We start from the raw sequence: 22,561 nt of genomic DNA on the forward strand, positions 1-22,561 counted from the left end.
ATAGTTTGGAAAATACGGCCACCCAGACGTCGGGTATTATTGTCTGAAACGAGATCGCGTTGCATGCAATCCAGAGTGTAGACGACTAGCGCAAATATTTCAAGCAAAATATCACTCGGTTTGATCTATTGACATCCGAAAATCTTCACGAAATTAAGCCACCAATCTCCTGATATTTCTTTGTTTGTTCTGATGCCATTCACTTAGTATTTAGATTGGCAGCGCTGAATTGCATTTGTCTAATCATATATTCAACCGGGCAGTGATCCACCGGGTACAGACAGTTGCATAAGGCATCGGGGCACCTGAGGCACAAACTCAAAGCAATCTTGATTCCCGGGTACCTTCTTAATTGAAGTAAAACAGAACACATTACGCTGTGTTTGATTTGCCCTATTAGGAGCATTTTAGGACCCATTTTAGGAGTCCTTCTTACGTATTCACTTGAAGAAACTGAGCATGGTTCGTCTTCATGAACTCGAATTGTAAAAGTGTTGATTTTTGAAGATATTCCTAGGAAAATACTACAAGTTTAGTTTCGATGTGGTGAACAGATGACTGATAATTACAATCACAACAAGTGAGCATGGATTTCATCCATTTTTTCCGACACAGTTCGCTGAACACTCAAAGTCAAAGTATCCATTAATAATTCATTTGAGGCCTCATTGTGTTTCGTACCTTTGAAACAATTACTGTACCTTTCCCTGTGAATTTCATGTGTTGAATCAGAGGGTCATGTTTCAAAAATCTAGGTTCTCTAGTGTGTCATAGGACCCTCTTCTTCGGTCCACTGACTACGTCGTATTTGTAGCTGATTGTAACTTTCTAAGTTTCATTGGATGATCACGTTGCTATGAGAAACGATATGTTTACCAACATATATCGTATCGGTTTCCAAAGAAGCAAGTTCGCAATGTTTTCAAACCCGCCGCAGTTGGTTTGTTCGCTGGAAGCACGTCATATGATATTGTCACATCACAACAGTCAGTACTTGATTATCTTTGAAATGTGTAAAAGCCAGTATTAATCATGATCGGAAATCTCACATAGTTGGAGCGGATTGCAATGGGCCTATTTATTCTCAATGTATCGGCTGAATCAATTGTCAGTTCAGACCAAACCGCAGTGATGTGAAGATAAGCGCAAACAGAAATTCTGCAAAGATCGTTAACATGACCTTATGTTTCACATGTTTTAGAAAGGAACGGACGATTTTTTGTCTCCTTCTTATCGACAGAATAGCGCATGTTTGACGCACTAAAGCTGTGCTTAGTAACAAAATAACTGATTTGTTTTCAGTCCAGCGTGTTCTCATGTATCTGCCCGGTTCTCTTCGGTCCGCTTGCTCAAATGTATATTTTTTGGTGTCACTAAAATTTTTGTTCGGTCCATGACATTGGTGGGAATGCAAGGACGGGGCTACAGGCATCCAATTTGACGTCAATTTCCACTTTGGATATCCATAGGATGCTAAAAAAGTTTCAGAAACTGTACCTTCTGTCAACTATGTCGGCTTAAATAAAAACGGCATGTCAGTTGTGTAAACGCATCATTCATATTAGAATGGTAAAGGGATTTTCAAGTCATGTTTGTTCCGATTTCAATTTCATGATAAACCTGCTGAGATACCCTATCGAAAGATTTCGATTTTCCAGATATTTGCACCTAAAAATGCCGTCAAATAGTATTGAGTTCGGCAAGAAAGTTGTTATTTTCAACACACATACGATATGTGCTGACAAACGGTGACGCAGTCTTCTAGTACAAGAAAGATGAATGTGTGCAACAGTAACTTGCCGTGTATCACTCCTGTTTAAGTGGAGGACATCCAAGCCTGTTTGTATTCAACACGGTAGCACACTTGACCAGCCTTACTGCTACTTTCAAAATTGAATCATTAAAAATCAAATGAGAGACAGGCTTTTAAAGGTTACATTTCTTCAAACAGCAAGGATCTTTTCATGTAAAGTTTAAGTTAAGTGAAATAGGATGTTGTATCCGGGTGTTTCGTTTTCTATGGGCAAATTTTCCCAAGGGGTTCCATTCTTTCTAACAAGATCCAAGCGAAGTTTAACCCAGAACTCTCAATTCATACTTACTAGGCGGCAATCTGGCGTCAGCGTTGAATGCCGTGTATGGAACGATCTACCTGTCAAGTGACATGCAACCCAAGGTTGGTCAAAATCAAGCGGCTTTAGTGGCGCTGCCACTAGTTACAAAGTTGATGAGAACCCTTCAGCAACGTTCCACTGGTTTCTTCCTTCCTGGGTTTCATCATAAAAGCATAATCTTCGATGAAAAGCTTATTTTCGCTCCAGATTTCAGAAGGCTGTTATTGCCCCGGAAAGTGGTTACATGTACAGGATCTAGAGAGAGTGGTTTAGAACTGCAAAGTGTGTGCGTACGAAATCCTTTGTGGGATCGACCACAAGTGACCACAGGCGTACCCAGTGTCAGAGTGGTGCTTATCCGCAACTTCCCCCCAGACGCCAATGTAACTTGCGTCCGAGGCTTACAAAGAGGTCTTCTACGTCTTCATATTACCGACAGGCGTTCTTAAATCACTTTTGCTGTTTTTCCTTACAAGCTTGTTTAATCAAATATACGGGGAAACGAGTCTTATCATTTTGAATCCGTTTTGCAAACAATCAACAATCTAAGAAGCTTATCAAGAGTGTGAATGTTTGTCGACATTGATACTCCTGAATTATTAAACTCTCGCCCAAAAAACATCTTTATTTTTTTCCTTCAATTCACTACTCGATGTTTTGTCTTGGAAGTACGTTTCTGTTATACGACCGTGCGTCGGTTGATCACTCGACGGCAAAATTAATCATGATCGGAAATCTCACATAGTTGGAGCGGATTGCAATGGGCCTATTTATTCTCAATGTATCGGCTGAATCAATTGTCAGTTCAGACCAAACCGCAGTGATGTGAAGATAAGCGCAAACAGAAATTCTGCAAAGATCGTTAACAGGTAGGATAATAATTACACAACCCCGATCACTCATGGCACGCGATGCAGTAATTAGTGGCAAGAGAACAATTAGCCAAACCAAATCCCGGATATTCTGAAAATCGCATGTTCGCACATTACTCTTTCTGTCAGTGTCTAGTTATGGACAAAAATTAAAATAATCGTGTGGATTAACTGAAAGGAACGAGAGTGAATTCTTCTGCGAATGATACGCTACTCCTGGAAATTGGATTTTACATTCATGAGCATATCGTTGGTGCTGGCTGTCTCAAGCATTAATGAATTCAACCTAAAACAATTCCTCACAGAAAGCTATAAAAATATGGCATATGTTCTTGTCGGGTGGTAAACCTGTGCTTGCACCTGCCCTGGATAGTGCACACTGTTGACAACTACATGTCTATAGGTAGTTTTATTAAATAATAAGTCATTGAAGTAAAAGGTGATTACCTACCGAGTGCTATAAATATTACTGACTACCCCTGTTGTACATTTGGGAGTTAAATAAAGATGAAAATACCTTTACAACTGAGATAATTAGTACAAAACTGGACAGTTGCATTATATAATCTACATTGTCCGTTGTAATTGTTTTTACACGTTTCCCTACGGTCGAGTCAAAAAACTCGTTGACTACACGATTTCTAGGGCAATGTTTTGTTTTGGAGTTATTTTTGATATTAGACTTAATATGGGTACTCCGCATTGGCTTTCATGGATACAAGTTACGCCTGTTGATGTTTGACATCCGTCGTGAACGAGTACTTCGATCATACCGGTGGACTGGTCTCCTGAAAGACATAAAATCGATATTCTCATGTCACCTACAGACACGCGCACTCATACCACAATATCTTCAGCTGAATTATCGGACTATATTCCATTCCACACAGTCACACATCGCATCTGACAGGGTGTTGAATGACAGTTACTGGTTATTCACCAAAGAAAACGAAAGATGGGTCAAACCAGCATTTACTTGGCTGTTTTGAATAACTAGGTAGTTGTTTGAATTCTAAGACCGTCCGTGTTTATCTGGACCACGCTATGCAAGTTGATTATAAAAAATACTGCTTTTGAACACAAAAAAATTAAGTGTACTTTAGTGAAAACTCAGACTGCATGAAGAATTTTAGAGGCCAATCAACACGTGGCCCTATGTTGCGGATTCCCTGTTTCAAGGATGACGTGCTTTGTCCTGTGTAAGTTTGATTTAGTCACACTAGTGACCAGCCCCTCGCGGCCAAACGGTTGTATTCAAATAACTAGCCGGGAGGTCTCTGGTTCAAAATATCTGGAGCTGCGTAAGTTGCGCATTACTGACGATTCCTAATAAAGAAGACGGCCGTAGGATCATCTCGGCTTTTCAGCGTGGACTGACCTCTTCATCTTCAAAAGTTCCAATTCTCTCCACACAACCAACAACTAAAAGTGGTTGAGCTAAGTTTGGGCGGAAAACGTGAGTGTTTGCATGCTGGAATCCAAATATTAGTCCAAAAGAGCTGAGTTTATTTGCCTTCAATCGTCTTGGTTCCTGGTTGATAACAGTTATGTTGGATGTCGTCAGCACATAAAAGTAAAAATTGATAATCGATTTGAGTGAATAGGCATCCGAAAGGACACCAATACAACAAGGATGTCCAGGAATGAAAAAAAATGGAGAGACTTTTGCTACAATTCCGTAAGCAGTAAATGTCTGCAAAAAACATTTTTAAACGACCGAATACTTGAAACTATTTAGCTAAATATCCCAAAACTACCTGAAATTAGTGATGTAATTAATAGAAAAGCGGTTTAATTTTTGTACAAGTTTTTTATCAGCTGCCAACTTGTTTCTTAACTCGGATCTTGAGCAAATATTCCGACAATTGAGCTGAAGAAACAGGGGTTGTTCAGTGCACGCTTCAAAACAATAATATTTGCAAGCCCGCCGGGCCACCAGTTCGACGTGTGATGGGTGGAAGAAATATGATCTATTAAGTTTGTTGAGTACCATCTGAATCGAATAGCCCTTGTATTCGGGGCTGCTGCAACAAAATACAACCAAGCCAAGCAATAGAAACAACGCAAAATCCTATTTTTCTTCCCTCCTTTTATAATATTGTGCTGAGATGGGCATCATTCTACGGTTGAAAACCGAAACAGGGCTGAATGGCCCATCTAGAGAGAAACTATGAACGCCTCCAAATAAAACGGTAGAGGTATGCCTTCTTCCATGAAAAAAGGCAACTTGTCTTCCTAAACATGAACTTCCACATGGCTTTTGAAATTAATAGTTAAAAGATGAAGGTTAAATAACTTGCCTGTGGACATAGGAGTGAAATTTTCAGTTTGGATTGGTAAGGTTTCTTACGCTGCCTGGCATTTCAAACGTAGAAACGTCTGCCCAAAATAACAGAAGAGGAGCCTTTCTCGAAAGTCACTCACCGAGCAGATCACCTGCAGCCAATTCCGCCTCTGGTTAGCCCAAAATAATTGCAGAATACATAGTGAGAGACGCCCTTCAAAAAACATCCCACCAACATGAGTCTCTGAACCAATGTTTTAATTGGAAATGAAATTACACTGGAAGATCAGGAAACACGTTGCGCTGTTTGGAACCGTATGAAATCGACAGCATGGTTTTCTGTTGCGTTCAAATCATGCCTTTCACTCCGTCATTGCAGTACGTTTTCATTTGAAAGATTAAAAAACAAATTTTAAACTGATATGATTTTAAAGTGTATTATGAATGATACATCTGAGGGACAGTTACTAATCTACTATTGGTTATTGTGAGATTTTGTTTGAAACTTTACCTCTGCGTTCACAAGAGCCCATTTTGGTTAGTTTCGAAGATCCTGATTTTATTTTTTTTATATAATTCTATCGTTGAATATGAAGTCATGTAACCAGAACTGTTTATACCTGTTATACTCCTGTATGAATGTTGCACTAACTTACAACTTAAAATATTTGATTTCTACGAGCTTTATATTTGTTGGACGATAGAGCATTGTGATGGCCATCCGAATGACTGTTGTGGCAGAGTTAGTTAGATAAGCAAATGAACGCATTTGAGTTTTAATTGATGAGTCAGCCACTTGCACGTTAGGCTTCCAGACCAAGAAATAAGCAGATCCATTTTCGGTGCTCACAAATATTTTCGTGCCTGGTGTTAACGGCTGTCAGATATCGAGGAATTTTAATTGTTTGTGACAGAGCTAAGCCTATTGAGATGAAGATTCTGTGATTAAATTGCTGTATTGGGGTACAACTGCTGACAAAATCGGAGGTATTGGTGTGGAAAATCAAAAGTGGTACATATATTGTAACAAAATCTCTTTCGATTGTGACAAGCACTTATTATTAGTGTCTGGGGTGAGTATTCCCATAAGCTTACTGTCCGGCCTGTCCCCTGATTGGTGACCTCAAAACTGGTGCGCTCCCTTTTCCTCGCCGGGATTTCGGTTCGGGTAGAGTGATCATGTACTTTGAAACCAGTGGATCTCGATCAAGGAACACTGGTTTATCGACTTGTGGATCCGTTTTACTATCTTGGATGTACAGTCCCCCATTTACTATGGGTAATCAGCTTAAATTTTTGTGAGCTGCAACACGACATTTAACACCTGGTAGCTGTATTATCGGTTCCATCTGCTTTGCCATGTTAAGATGTTCCGGAATTTTCTAAATAAAATGTTTCACCAGAATCTTTTCAGTGAGTACACGTGATGGCGTGTTCAGATGCAGGGTGTACTCTGAGTTGGTAGTCCTCCACTCCTATCGGTGTGAAAGCAAGGTCGATCTGTATGTGGTAATTAAGTTAATTCGTTGTGAATTTTTTTTTGACTTTTGGAAATCCGATTTGGCTCATGCTGATGAAAATTTACGCAGAATACTGGGGTCAGAATACGAACGGGCACTTACTAGCTGTGAAAAATATACCTCAATTTTGCGGTGAAAAAGATCATTAGGATAGTCATACCTTGGAGGACATCACTGTCCCCCTTAGGCTGTTCAGTTGAGAATTACCACGTCCTACCGCGTGACCGAAACGCTGCGCTGATCATTACCTCCCAGTTAAGTGTAGTTTTTGCTGTATTAGAGTTCAGAAAACCCATAAACCCTTATAAGGCTACGGATGCTGAAGCAGAAGGCGGCGGTGTAACTAATCACATACAAGAAACTCTCCTTACTAGGTTGTTGATCGCAGCGCATCACTCGATAGTTCTCCACCTAGTTTACGGATGTCACGAATACCCAAAACGGGCTGGGCAGAGCACCTGAAGAACACAATGACTTAGAATAGATCAGATACATCAAGCACCTGTATTTGCAAGGCAGTTCAACTGATATTATTCTAATCTTCAACCGAAGTCAAACCGAATGATATCGTCATCTGGGCCCACTCAGGGCAACCTGAGTTGACGAATATTAATCTGCTGAATCTCAGATATGATTCGAGTCCACTAGTTTCACGGAGTGTCATTCGCGGTGGAACGGCTTTTACAACATCCTTACAACAACCAAAGATAGTTCCAGGCGCATTTCTTATCATTAACTCGTTGTGTGCTCACATTAGGGCTGGTCCGGTTTGTGTTGCTTACTCGTCAGTCCACGTGAAACAACGTAGACCGATAGAAATATGTGATTTCTTTAAGTATACTTACGTACATTATTTGAATGAACTTATAGGACTTATGCGTACCGCATAAAAATTAGACTTGGTACTTCCTGACTACTCGGTCTAGGTTTACTCTACTTGCGCTAATAAACCAAAATGAATTGTTTCCAAGAATGCGTCTTTTCTACAGCGGCAGCAGAAACGATTAAAAATGATGGTCACTTTAGCTGGTAACTTCCTTTTTAAAGCCTAACGTTCCAACAGCCTATTGATAGATGAGCGCACCTCGCGTTTCTATGATGCAGAAAAAAACTTTGCCGTCGCTCTTCAATCAAAAGTATTCAGAGGCCTAACTCTCATTACTTAATTCTATGAATTAGCTTGATCAAAGTGGGTACTCGTAGACGAGAGATCAAATTCTCTTCTCTGTACGGTTATTATAAACTGACTAAATTACCTATCTTACGAGGTATACTTCCCCTCTTACGTTTCCCCACTCCCATTGATTGTCTCAGTTTTCTTTGATAGAATCTCAGTAGACAGTACATTTCTGTCTAAGCAGTAGAATGAAGATGTTTGATTATCATTTTCTGTGTACTTCTAGGGCTTGACTGAGGTACATTCGCTCTTGTGTATAACACACAAAATTATCGTTTTATTGGACGTCTAAAGAATTGGTCAGTCACATGTTATCAGTCACAGCGTGATGCTTGAGGTCTATAATTCATTCCAGTCTAGATCGCCGACCAGCCGAGCTTAACAATTAACAGTTCACGAGTGATTTTTGTCTGCCCGCCATTTTTGCAGCTCCACATACTGCTTCGACATGATCGATCGCTTGGGAAACATGGCGCAGCAGATAATTTCTACATTTCAGTTTCATCGTTTGAATCATGTGCATATAAAATGGACTAGGTGAAATGTGTTTTTGAGGTTGCAACGTAATGCCAATTAACAAGCATTGGGATAAACTGTGCAGGTGTCCAGGTTTCCTTGGGTACTTCTCTCCTTTGAGATAAATTTAACGTTAAAAATTTTTGTGGTAAAAGACAGGTAAACTACTCCTGACCACTTAGGTCCCCCGATTGAATGCTTCCATTCGCAAACCGACGGCTGAGATGCTGATCTTTCTTATTTACAAATGACATCATATTCTTGTCTTCCCCAATGTAAGAGAGAAACATGGCGTTTTCTCCATTTTTTAGCGTCAACATTACCATCTCACTTTGGTGAAAAGCCCCGCTTTGAAAGTATGCGTAGAACCAATTTGGTTTCATCATCGTTGAATGCCAACTCTAAGTAGTATCACTTGAGGGTTTGCTCAGCGCGCAAACACAAGTATCCAGTTAGGGTTGCTGTACAGAATGTAACTTTACATATCCGTTGTTATATATGGCAGGCGGAAAACGAGGCAACAAACCTAACCATCCAAACTGTTTCCTGCGTTTCCGAAACAATCTTAAATGCACATTCAGCTGCCTGAGAACATCACAAGCGAGAGATTCAGCTGGGTTCCAGGTGAGTCTCTCGAGAAACCAAGTTAGTTTGCAAATGAGTGTATATTCGCTATTTTCGTGCCATCTGATTTCAAGTAGAACATCAGGTTGACGGAAACCCGGGGACTGCGCCTACCTGATGAGCTCCAAAAAGGGCGAAACCGGTCGTGGGCTGTCGACGGACTTTCGGCAACTTTATAAGTAGTACATTGCAAAATCCTAAATGTCACCCAAAAAGGTTATTTTAAAATATCCGACATCATTTATTGGAATATCTGTAAAACGAAGGCAAAAAATCGAACGATATTGCTCACATTTGCTCCCAAGTATGTAGCATTCTCTTCTGCAAATAAACTAAAAACAACAGTACTACGACGTTTGTCGCCCATGGTGATACTGTGTGCTTTTGATATGAGCTCCTTTTAAAAAAAGAGCGAAGGAAAAGGGGAAATTTACAATGATTGAGGAATTTCGCTAATAAACAGACAAAATGTGGCGTTTGAGCTTGTTATGCTTGCTTCACGAGCGAGGAATAGGAGAAGATTTTCACCGTATACGAGGGGTCCAGTCAGCATAATTTTGTTCCAGCCTGAATATTAGCTGAGGAGGTCAATAGGCAGGGCAGATAGGTTAGTCCGGAGCTGGATACAATATCCAAGCTGTCACCATGACCAGAGTCGCAATCTGCGGATGGAATGCTGTTGGATTCAACGCTGAGTAGAGCGGGCCATGGACCAGCCACAGGGCTGAAATATTCCCCCTGGACAATGGGTCAAAGCGAAATATGTCAGATTGGCTGCAGAGAGTTTGGGTTAGATAAAATGAATAGATGAAATTCTAAGCGCACATTCTTATGTATGCACACCTTTTCAATTTCAGACTTTCATAGCAACTTACACTTGGTTTCATGTAGTCCAGATTATCCTCTACAAATGCATAACTAAAAATCAATGACTGGCCTCAGGGGAAAGATCCCATCTTAGGATGCCCATCAATAGTAAACAACCACCAAAAATGCTGTTGGAGTAACGTCCCCAATATACTATTCTTATTTATTATCACCGAAACCAGTCACGTTGACTCATCTTGGTTATGTTGGAGTTCATTGTGTTTCATCTGGATATCGCTCACCAAAATTCCTACAATATGGAAACTTGGTAGCAAGAAACTGGATTGATCCGCGTATACCAACCCTAGGGGACTGATTTTAAGTTGCATAGCACAGCATAAGCCAACTGGGTTTGAAGGGTTTTGCTAGGCTCTCAGTGTAATTCACTGGTGCTTCTTCTCACTAGATGGGTGTGGAAGACGTCTGGGCCATTTAAAAACCGGGAGCATGCAAAGTTGCGACATGTTGACTTTTAAGAACATCTTGGCTGAGTAAATGAGCCGAGGTTAACCTTTGCTTGATTTGGTAGTATGTGCACACCTCATCCGGAGCCAGTATATGGGGCATTCAGTGACAGAGCACTAGGCTGTCAGACCAGGAGTCAGCTGGCCTCGTTAGCCGAACATGACCTTGTGAGTGCTCCAGCTGATGAAAGTTTGACTAGCTGCGCTGCCCCAGCAATACGAGCTGCCAAGACTGGATATAGGTGCAGTGAACATTAAACACTGAAAGGTGGTGTTATATGTGCAAGATGAAACAAATAACTTGTGCCGTGAGAAAAATCGGCCGTTGCAATCAACGCAATCATCAGTCGATTAGATACGCAGGATAAACTTCCTATGCAAATCAACGACTTGGTAGATAGTGGAGAACAGCAGTCAGCATCCGTTCGTACGTGAGTAGATTAACTTTGAAGTGTGAATTAGTTACGTCTCTAAAATCCAGTGCCTACCTTCTGTATTATTGCCTCTCACACAAGAACGCCTGTCATAGTTGTGACATATTTTGTGTCATCTAATCGCCCATCATGAAAGTTTAATCCACCTCACTCAACAAAAGTTAGAAATGGGCCGTGAGAGATGGAATGTTTAGCTCAGTGTTTGTTAGCAAAAAAAGAGATCATAGGGAGGATGGTGGACGTGTCCAGCCCCAAGCAATTTCCTGTCGAATTTATTCAAAAATATGAGGAGCACACACAACAGTAGCAACAACGAGCACAACTTTCAAACTTTTCTAGAACACCTATATGAAAACCTTTTGCGATATTTATGTGCCTAAGTGTAATTTACGTCGCGGTGTCAAATGTTGACATCTTGGAGTTGCTTGTAGTCAGCGGTGGAGTTCGTCGGTGGACTGAAGTGAAGTTCACAGCCGAGAGTGCTGTAACAAATATCAAAAACTGCTTGGGAGTGGTAGAAATTCTTGTCACTTTTTCCTTTTTAGTAACCCTTGACAGTTTAGGATTGTTTTCACTCCATGTTAGCAAGCGGAACGGAGGGAAGACTTCGCGATTAAAATCAACAGTGAATGTTGTTTGAACAGTGACCGGAGTCCCGGAAACCGTCGTCTATGTCAATAAGGCCAGGATGGTGAAGAAACTCCGCAGTATTTTTCACAACCTTTACCAGAGCCTGTTGTTAACCGTCGTCTATGTCAATAAGGCCAGGATTTTCGCGACCGATGGTGAAGAAACTCCGCAGCATTTTTCACAACCTTTATCAGAGCCTGTTGTCGTATCATAAGCAGGAAACTGACTGCGAATTCACCTGCTTGCCGGGACCAAACAGACGGGATATTACACAAATCGGTTTAAACATTAGCGAAATTGTCAGCTACGTAGCAGTCTACACTGATGCATCTGTGGTGTGCCCACACTTTTCGCCGTGTATTGTGCGCCTAGTCTCACTGCTCACTGATACACTGTGTGTTCTTCGTCTGCTACCAAATTCCTAATCTATTTAACTGCATCTCAGAATCATGCAGTGCAGTGTCTTGGCAGCAGAACCCCAAAATCAATGCCTGTTCTACCTCCGCATCCATCCAAAAAAAACTCTCGGTTAATTCCCGTACGGGAGAATCAGTGCTGTATAATGCAACTTATATTACTGGTCTTATACTCTGACATTCTGCATGGTGTTTTTCAGAAATAACTGATCAGAGAAAATGGCTATTCACTATTAAAATTCATTTCCCTCTAGGAACATAGGAGATAATTTCTCTGAAGAACTAAGCATTATGGCCTAGTTGCTGAGAGGGTTCTTGTGATTTATTTTTCTTTTGGTCTTGAATGAGCGTCAAGTTGGAACTGCGAGGTCTTGGATCTTTCACGGAGCATTTGTCTGTCTACTGCTTAAGAGAATATTGGGTAATAAATTAAGATTACAAAATATCAGCGAAGGATCCGGCATTTATTTGGTTGAGAATTATAAAGGCATGTGGCATGATATTCGAGACAGCGAACAACGACCGGCCTTCCAATTATCTCCTGTGGATGTCCCTTCGTTCGAGTATGTTGATATTTCAAAACGACGCAACGTACCAACAAGTTTACTCCTGCAGAGAGAGATATATAGGTTTGTGGAATACCATTACCAAGGTTGAATCCAACTTCGGAAAATCTATCGTTAGGAACTAACGTCGGGAGCGTGCTTTGAGGATTTAATGCGCTCTGCTCATTCAGGCAGATCTTGCTTGTGAATCAGAGCCATGCTATAAACCCGCAAGTAGTTATACTACATGGTATTCTGAGCAACTCAAGGATAGCTGGAAGAGCAACAGTATGCTAAGAATAACACACACGTAAAAAGTAATGACATAAGTTTTGATCGAACAGAACAACTGTCCTTGCAACTAAATGATCATTCCATCTGGCGAGGTTGACATATATTCGAGGACAAATGCCATTGTCATTCTGACAAGCGTCCCAATGAGCTTGCGAACAAACTATGAAAAGGCACCTCAAAGTTTAATCGATGAGTTAGCAATTATACATGGTTTTACATGGGTAAAGCTACACAAAATACTGTTTCTCCAAGAAGGCTCTGGAACACGTAAGCGTGGTGTCATTTCCGCGGTTAACCGATTGTTTGATATTCATGTCAACAGATGTTCATATTAAATATCGAAAAGTAGTATCGATAACATGTTACTCTATTCATTCTGATATATTGCTAGACAAAATGCTAGCTTCACTGACAGAGGTCTGCGTGACGAACAGTGCGCCGACTAAAGTAGTACGGCCGACGGTTTTGCTTCCGAATGCGAAACATTTAGTTCAAAATACCATAAACGATTGGTAGGTAGGCGCGGGATTTCAGATTACAGCAAGGAACTGCAAACCTAAGAGGATAGTTTGGTTGAAAATAATCAGCATTCAGGTGTTCCTTCAAAACTTTCCGAATTATTGGTTCGTTTTGACAGAGTTACCGGACAGTCTTTTGAAGACTGCTCAGTAGAGGCGTATGATGATACAACAATGCAGACCGAAAACCGTTACACTTTATGGTTTTCGCATAAAAGGCTGTGTATATCTGGCAGAAATTGTACTTTGGCATTGGCGCTTGCTTTTGATACACATAGATATTGCATTCAAGCCTCATAAGTAACCATTTGCGAGAGCTGCAGTAACCCTAAGTTTATTGTTCGAACCCAAGCACTATATTAGTTGTATGGCGTTGTAGTGGCTGGATGCATTAAAACTATGGTATCTAAAACCAAGGTGAGGATTCCACACAAAACATTAACAGCCGTGAACGGTAAACTCATTTCATGCTTGGGACCATGGACTAGCCAGATTTCACCATCTTCTGTTTCTGAGAAGGTCAGGTTACCAGGCTACTGTATAGACCAGTGGAGGGTAATTTTCGTGCTTTTAAATTGCTTCAGTTTCCTCTCTCAGGAGTCCCTTTTCAGCATTTTTCTTAGAATGGTAAAACTAAACAAAGCAGCTAACAAAATATGATGCAAATGGGTAAACAGTGGCATCGTGGAAGCAAACTTGAGGAGCTCAAGATTGTCTGTCGAACCACATCGAACGTGCAGTTTACTGCACAAAGCTTCTCCGACAAAGCAGACCACAATCAGTGTTTTATGGTGACAAATTTCGCCTAATTTCGGTCTGTCACCTAATAATGTGATGATCTTGCGGTTCGGTTTGTCGCGCACCCCGCAAATGATCTCAAACAAGGATGAGATAGCCGCGCTGCTTTGCAGGGTAGAGTGCCCTCAGTTAGAGAATAAAACATTGCAGTATCTTCATCTGATCAAAATAAAGTTAAGCAGGCAAGCCACCGCATATTCCAAGGTAGAAAATACCACTTTCATGCTTAACATCCAATTCAGGCACCTTGTACCGCTATCATTGCATAACCTAGTATATCCGGTGTACTGTTTCCCTCACGGACACCTGAGAGGTAGGACTGGCCGAAAAAAATTCTGACATTGGAAATTGTACCTAAGTAGGAGTACAGGAGGTGAATTTCGCCAATACGAACTTCCTGCACTGTTCACTGTGCGGGATTTAACTTCGCTTCCATGTAGTTAGATCAATATGGTTTGGGTTTAGGTTCTGCACATAGCTAATACAGCCTGTTCTATGGGCGAAATAGGCTCGTTAAACTCACCAAGTTGCCACAGTCATAAGCGAAACGATAAAACACCTACCATCGACCGGTCAGCCAACTCTACGTTCCTCTGATTCACAAATCAACTTTCTCCAGGTTCACATAGTTTTGGTGTAAATGGTATGATACTTTGAATGTATCCGTTCACTGTTAGCTACGGTATGGGAGCGATAATCGTCTTGCTTGGAGGGAGTTCTGAAATTCGCTGATCGTTCTGACACAGGCTCTTGGTAATTTGTGGTTTTGTAAGCCTCTGTGAAGAACAGCTCTTTAAGCGTAGCTCTCAAAATGAGATTTGAGCCAGGAGGTGCGGGAGTCTTCTAAGGATAGCAATTTGATTATATATTCTGCAAATTCCGCAAACGGCCGTGACCAAACTCGAGGATTTTAAGGGTCGGTCAAATCCTGGTAACTACTTTTTTGAAGATTTTGCTGGGTTGTATTACTGACAGTCGTCCCGCTCAATGTGACATGAATCAATGACCCCCACTTCCCTCAAGATAACGCGCACAAAGACAAACTGGCAGTAAGAAATATTTTTCCGGCGATATTTTCGTTCATTTCATCGTGACAACTTGAATACGTATTTTGATTGCCATGACCGAACAAGTCTAAATAGGTCAGTATTCAGTAGTTATGAGATAAATTTTGCGCTCGCATTACACTGATATTCACAGCTTCATTTCAGTCAGGCAGACGAAATTTGTTGTTAAATGTGTTGTTTCCAAAGCGGAGATCTACTAACTAGAGGCTAAGAAATGCACTGGATTCATTCACGCGAAAAGCGACCTAAGAAGGAAAAGGGGTGAACGATTTATCTGAAAAAAAATAACCGCAGGTTTCCATCTTGGGATTTATTGGGCCATTGAAACATAACGGGATTACTGACACTAGCGCTCAGGGAACACTTTACCGCTTCCGAACGTCAGTCATAATTGTGGGTATCTACACTGATTCAGAAAGTTAATAAATGTCGGTTACTGACATCGACAAATTTTATCATGATTTATGCGTCTAGCTGAACGTACCAACCAATAATTCTGCTAAGACGATACAATAATCCTCTGGGTTGCAGGAACACCTCCCAAATGACCAAATTATGGGAGATAAGGACTAATTGGCTGTGGGTGTGGTTGAATTAAGTTATAGAATAGACCGTAAACACAAGGTCTGGTTGGCATTCCAAAGTTATCGGTTTACTAAGTCTGGTGACCAGGGAGGTGAGAGCAGCTAGATTACTGACCTAGGGACCCTAAACACCGGAGCAATTTTCCAAGGGTCCGAACAGCCCTGGCCAGTCCTATTAATGAATACCGAGTTTGCAGAGCAACCATTGTAATACACTACCTATCCGTTTTCGGATTTAGCGTACAATAACTATGGTTTTTGTCTCTGGTTCGTATCGAATTGCACATATCCTTCACTTTAAAGTAAATCATATCACCCCATTTGTCGAAGTCTGTGAATGTGCTAAGCTGGTCAGCATACAATCTGATTTCCTTGCCACTGAAATCGCACAAAGTATACCGCACTTATCACTAGCGATAGTAACCTCTCGACCTACATGTTAGCAGCTCTAGAACGAGAACTGAGAAGCGTCTGCCGAAAAGGTATCTATATACCCACTTGAGGCAAGCCAAAAGTTGTGAGATAAAAAGACGGAACTTGTAATCGAACTTCTTGAAGAAACTTCACTAATGTAGATGACCGCATGATCCTGTCGCTTCCATCTTTCCCCTTTTGTTGCTTGTTTACTCCGGTTGAGAAAAATATTATTTTTATGGATTTTCATACAGATTTCTGAGGAGACTTGTCACTTGCTACGTAAGCATTACTCAGCCCCATCCACCAACAATGACTGTTGGTGAAAGCTATCGAGAATTACTAGAAGTTCCTCGCAGATTGTTTCCAAGATTGATCTACAGTATCTCAGAAGTAGGAAAACCAATGTTATCTTGCTAGTCCCGATTCTGTTTTTCCCCAGTCAAACTCGGGCGAACTAATGCAAGCTCAAAGCACTGCCGTTATTTTCATCCCATTCTAAATTTTGGTCGATCGTTGTGCATTAGGAGTAGACCAGATTCCGTGACCATAAGATTCCTCAAAATAATGTGACAGCAATGAAGACAGCAATGAGTATGTACAATTATTTTACTCAAATTATATATTATACATGATATATGGTATATATATTATATAGTACATATTATATGTATTATTATGTAATTATATACGTATATATTAATTGTTTTATAAATATTCAACAAAAGCCGGCAAAAAGTTGACATTGCGAGAAGTTGTAACTAGGGAAGATCCTCATACTATAAAGCGTCAGTATGTGAACACAGGATGCAGCTTCCGTATATGAAGAATGAGTGGTACTATATCCCGTCTATTTGCGAGTTATGTACACTCCGGACCAGCCGCTGGTGATCAAACGGTCAATTTTATAAATTACTATTCGGGAAACCAGATGGTTTGATTGCGAATTCCCCAGTCCACTTACACTACTATCCACGTGGTGTTGTCTCCCATTAAGGCTTGCTTTAATGATGGTTGGTTTCCAAAAAAGAATACCTGCTGGAAAAAAACTAGACATTTGTACAACTAAGTCAGGTGAGGTTATTAACTACGTTTTTTGGTTGAAAACATTGTTGATATTTCTGTTTTTTTTTCAAAATGTAGGCGTTTTTTGTTATCCACAATAAGCAACTACAATCAACTGATAAAGAGTGGTCATTTATTGCTGTAATGCTTTGAAACAATGTGAAACCCGTGTGTTTATTGCATTCTATCGTGTTGTGATACCCTGCAAGAATATTATTTTCTTCACGTTAGGTCAACTCCTCCACCAAAACGTCTTGTCGCCGGATCATATCAAAACACGCAATTTTGATGCACGCAAAACTAACCACTTCTTTCCCAATGTTTTTTGTGCGTGGAATCCGTACGCTCTTTTCAACATCACCCAGTTTCGGGAAAGTTGTTGATCTTGAAAAATTCTACCCTGTTGAAAAGGTGAGGGTAACCTAGTGTGCTGAAAATCTTACAGTGCGCGCAGAAAAGCAGTGTTTCATCAATGCGTTGAGAAAATTTGTTTACGAAACTTACAGTGGGAATAGGCCTTCGTCCGGAATATTTGCTGCCGCAAAAACTAACCATTTCGGTGCCGTTGGCAGAGATATCTTCACAGGCGTTCGTTCCACGGGGAAGTGAAAGTGAGAAATTTCGAATCGCACTGTCAATTTGCGACGTATGTGCAGGTTGTAAAGTGCGCACAACCTGTATTGGTTTTACATACTGAAAGTCACCGGAGCAATCAGATGTCTGTTGATTGGCTTGAACGTACAGTTCGAAATTGGTTACGTCAGAATGAGAGTAATCTAGTACGTTTGTCACTGGGTAGAGATGAGTTTGAAGGAGGGTGGGATGAACCAGGTCTGATTGCAACATGTTTCGTTCGTTTGTGAAAGGTCCCCCACAATCATAGAAACCGGCCCCGGATCTGCCATCCAAGGCTGGTGAGTACGTCCGGTATGCTAGTCCTATAGGAATAAATTTAGAAGCAAATATAATTTGGCCGGTATTTTATAAAATTGATCTAGTATCCTTCAGAAACGCCCAATGAACCCTTGCAGTAATATGAGTATAAGTGTATCATGACGCCTCTTAAAGAGCTTCCCCGGAAAGCAGGCCACTCTCCACCATATTTTCATGTGGGTTCACTATGTCTAACCAGCCACCTCTTATTTCTTTCACAGAACCCTAATTAATTTTCTGAGGATTAACTTCTCCCCAGAAAGGTTTTGATCTGAGCGCCTTTAAAGGAAATTTAGGAATATCCAAAATATTTTGCATGTCAGATGGAAACACTGGGCAGCACGCTTCATGAAAGATAAGTGAAGGCGATCAAAACTTCAAGACAAATTCGAAACTGCAAAAAAACGTTGTGTCGAAAAACTTCTGAGCTTTTTTGAATTCCAGCTTTCTCCTTACCATTGCCACAAGTTTGGCTTCTTTTGTCAGGCGAGATTTGCTTATCGCATTAAATTCACACACCGGTCATCGTTATACAGTGGTATATCAAGTGCCGCTAGAAACAGCATGATATTATGACTTGTTAGGGACAATTACCACTGAATAGTGGTACCGCTTACGACTGGATGCCTAAAGTCTACACAGAATGCTCTTATGGAGAGGTAGATATGTTTATTTGCAGAATAGTTCAGCCGATAAATGATCTTCGATTTACGGCTAAATCGGTCCTTAGTAAAGGGAGATTTCAGATACCTTGAAAGACAAGTTATCAAGATTTTTTGTTTTCCCTTTATATATTATAAAAGTGATTGTACTCGGATAACTCTGACGCTAAATGATGGTATTCCGTGTTTTGACCTTGTCAGACAAGTTGTAAACAACTTGAATGCACGATTACACATCTTATTCTGTAAGCGGAAAGTGTACTCCGAAGCAACGGTCAGAATTTCTGGCTAAAATGACACAATTTTGTTGGCAAAAGAAGACTAAATCAGTTCGAAACGCCCAAGAGCTTGTAAAAGCGGTTTGGCACCTAAAATGACACAATTTTGTTGGCAAAAGAGGACTAAATCAGTTCAAAACGCCCAAGAGCTTGTAAAAGCAGTTTGGCACAGTTCATCAGTTATCTGTCACGTAACCCGTTACACTTGCACTGGATCACAGACCTTATCCCAGATATGAGTTTGAAACTCCCATTGGAAGCCTCAACTGAACACACGTTTAGAGGAACCAGAAAAACTTTTTTTCAATCATTATTCATCTTGGCGAATACAATTCAAATTTGCGCGACATTAGTCAGACATCACGTGTATGTCTGGGCATATACATGCATGAATAAGTACCGATGAGCTCAGAATCAGATGGGATCACTTAACCTGAATGGCTCTTAAGGTGATAAAATTTCGCCTTGGACACGAAAATCCGCGTTTTGCATCTGGATCTTGATAGCGCCCGCGAGCGGTAGCAACCTAATTAGTAGCTTTCGTGACTGGCTCAAAGGTACGCGGTAAAATATTTTGAAAGTACTCTCATGTTCTGTGGCATGAGCGGTGAATACGTTCAACTCAGTTCACTTAAATGTAGTGGTGACTCTCAAATTAGAACACAGTGGTCAAACAAACACCATTGATAGTACTATTCTGATGGTCTGATGAAACCACAGAAACCACAAGAAGCAAGCGTGCGCAGACAGTACATTCCTGCTCACGGCTTCTCGCCGTTACAGGAAAGACAAAGCCTGGTAAAAAAAATCTGACTCCGGGAGCGAAAAGGATGTTCATTTGAATGTTTTCGGAGAAAATGAATATTTTAAAACATTTCATGAAGATCCAAGAGCCAAAAGTTTCATTGATCATAGGACGCAAAGTTAGGATAAAGTGATTGAGAACGTATATATCTGAAACTCCTATTAGAAAGAGACTACTGGTGAATGAGCTACAAGAAGACTAAACAAACAATAGCCTGACGCTAATTTCTGTTAATCCACGTCAAATTTCAAGTTTCAGACCAAACCCTAAATCATAACTGAAGACAAATTAACGGAGTCTACCATCAGCTTTTAACTGCATCATTTCATACACTCCTATCAAGCGGCGTTTGGAGAAAGCCAGTTCGATGTGACCACATCACATCTAGCAGACACCGTTTGTTTTACAGGCCAAGCTCATGCATTCTGGGTCTTATACCTGGAATCCCTAATACGGACATAACAGCGGCGCCTCAGATTTCCATCCGCCTCGAGGGTTACCTGAGTCCGAAGGCATAATCCAGACCTCTGCATTCAAAAGACACTTGCGCGGGTCTACAAGCTATTCAAGTTCAACTATTTAGTCTGGCTGTGATCACTGACCAGTTAATTCGTATACCATTTTCTCGCCTCTGTGTGCCCTTGCCCCTGCAAGCAGCTATTCATAAACCGAATGGCTGTTCAGTCTCACTTAGACATGTGACGTGTTATCCAGAATGACCAATAAAGGAAACAATCTTTTTTGATGACCTGTTCGCGGTCGATTCGTTGCAGGATATATCCTCGGGGTTTGATAGGAATAAAAATAAATACAAGTGTATAAGTAGGAAAGGATTGATTCTCAGTTTATCACATGTATGCGCAATATGTATATATATATATTTTTGTATTTTTGTTATCATTTTTTGTACTGAGATGCTGTTTTCTGGCCAGCCCGTAACTGCTAATCCTAACAGGCCCGGATGCATATTAACTTGAAAATGCAATGAGATGACAGTCATAGATGACATTATGTAGGCTTCAGTCTCAGAAAGTCATAGGTAATCGGTATTACGAATTCCAGACCATATTTGTGAATTGAGGAAGATGACGTAGTGAAAAGCTCGCTTATTCAAAAGACAGCCTGTGCACTAAAATTTTGATCTTCTTCATCCATTTCCATAGTGAAATCTATTCACAAATACACTAGCTCCGACCACTTCACCTATCCAAATTTTTCAGTGGCTAGCTATCGTCTGAAGCAGATCTTCCGGTCAAACTTGTCTGATGCAAGGGACGCCTGTTCACAGTAGGTAAATAGAAAGCGCCTCATGCGGAGCCACATATGAAGCAATATGTAGGTGGTTGATGTCGATGTTATTACAGGGAAAAACGATCGACGGACGAACACGCAGAAATCTGCAAATAGATTCATATCATATTAGATGTTATGTATGGCCTATAGTCCTTTCCAATCCTCTATAGTTTCCACTACGTTAATAATGTGGATAGTTGAGATCAGTGCAGTCAAATCGCACCCAGATTTGACAAAAAAACTGGATGCACCTGCAAGTAAACTGACGGTATGTGATTAGGGATTGTGATGTTAGAAATCAAATTAGTTGCAAATAGATTGCAGAAACACACAGGCCGTTAATTTGGTGCAGAATGTGTTGCTATATACAAAGTTTTGACGCCAATATGGACACTTATAGTGAGGCAAACCGGTGTTCTTTCTGAAGCCACTGTGTCCGGTGCATCATTGCCTTTTGATTGAAACTTACAACCGTCTTTTCATGACAGAGCTAAAAAAATTTGAAGCAGTAGTTTCAGCCCAAACTGTCTGTAAACTAGGGTAGCACGTCTGAAAGATAAAAGGGTGAAAGAAAGTTCCCTGTACACCTTAGTTTAAGTGATAATTATTTCCGGTACTACCCTGTTTCGCTGTCTACTTCTGTGGGACAGCTTCCATGCTTTTACGCGTGTTCGACACCTACATTTGCAAAGGTATTGATCAGACGACGGTTTGCCTCATATTTTTGAAGCATGGTGAGTTCATCTAATTCATACCATCTGAAAATGGGACAACCTCGGTGCAATTATGAAATTTTGTGGTAGACTAATTATCGCTTGCTATTAAACAAGCGCATGCGACAGGAAACTCATTGTATTCTGTTCAATGGTACCTATATATGTATTTATCGATTGATGTGGGAAATTACCTCTGAGTTCGACAGGCTCTAACAAAGTTTATATCTGAACGTGTTACTAAAAGTATATGCCGTCGAGGTAAAATCAAAATGTTCTGCAAATAGAAGAAGTGGTAACCGGTGGCCAAATGTTCTGGTTTGTAAGATAACACTGCTCCTTCAGAAATACAGAAAAAAATTGAAGAATCATGTGAGCGTGAATAATTCAAACTGACAGTCGATATATGGGCAAGTCAGAACGTCCTTTGGAAGATATCCACCAGGAGACAAGAACTTTTTGACTGACAGGCTCGAAACAAATGGAAGAACGTTGTTTGTCTTATCAATGCGACTTATCGGTTCGCTTGAGTGAATCAAACGAATAATCGCTGCGGATGGCTAACACGATGATGCAACATCTCTCACTGTCTACGAGTGCAGTTTGGATTGTTCAGATGAACGAGCAGTGATATCAATCCTGTGTTTTGCATACCAGGATGTCATTATGGTATA

General features: G+C 40.7%; 1 protein-coding gene across 1 annotated transcript in view; it reads right to left on the bottom strand.

Annotated features, from left to right (window-relative positions):
- Positions 1–9,502: 9,502 nt before the first annotated feature.
- The window catches only part of T265_14776 (hypothetical protein), a gene marked incomplete at both ends in the record, with an annotated part of 31,569 nt that continues 18,510 nt past the window's right edge, over positions 9,503–22,561 (bottom strand). Inside the window, 2 exons of the mRNA XM_009175173.1 lie at positions 9,503–9,845; positions 17,708–18,141. Of these exons, the coding sequence (XP_009173437.1) occupies positions 9,654–9,845; positions 17,708–18,141 (626 nt within the window). The remainder of the gene's footprint in view (positions 9,846–17,707; positions 18,142–22,561) is intronic.

The sequence above is a fragment of the Opisthorchis viverrini genome (assembly GCF_000715545.1).
Source record: "Opisthorchis viverrini unplaced genomic scaffold opera_v5_262, whole genome shotgun sequence".
Classification (NCBI taxonomy): Eukaryota; Metazoa; Platyhelminthes; class Trematoda; order Opisthorchiida; family Opisthorchiidae; genus Opisthorchis; species Opisthorchis viverrini.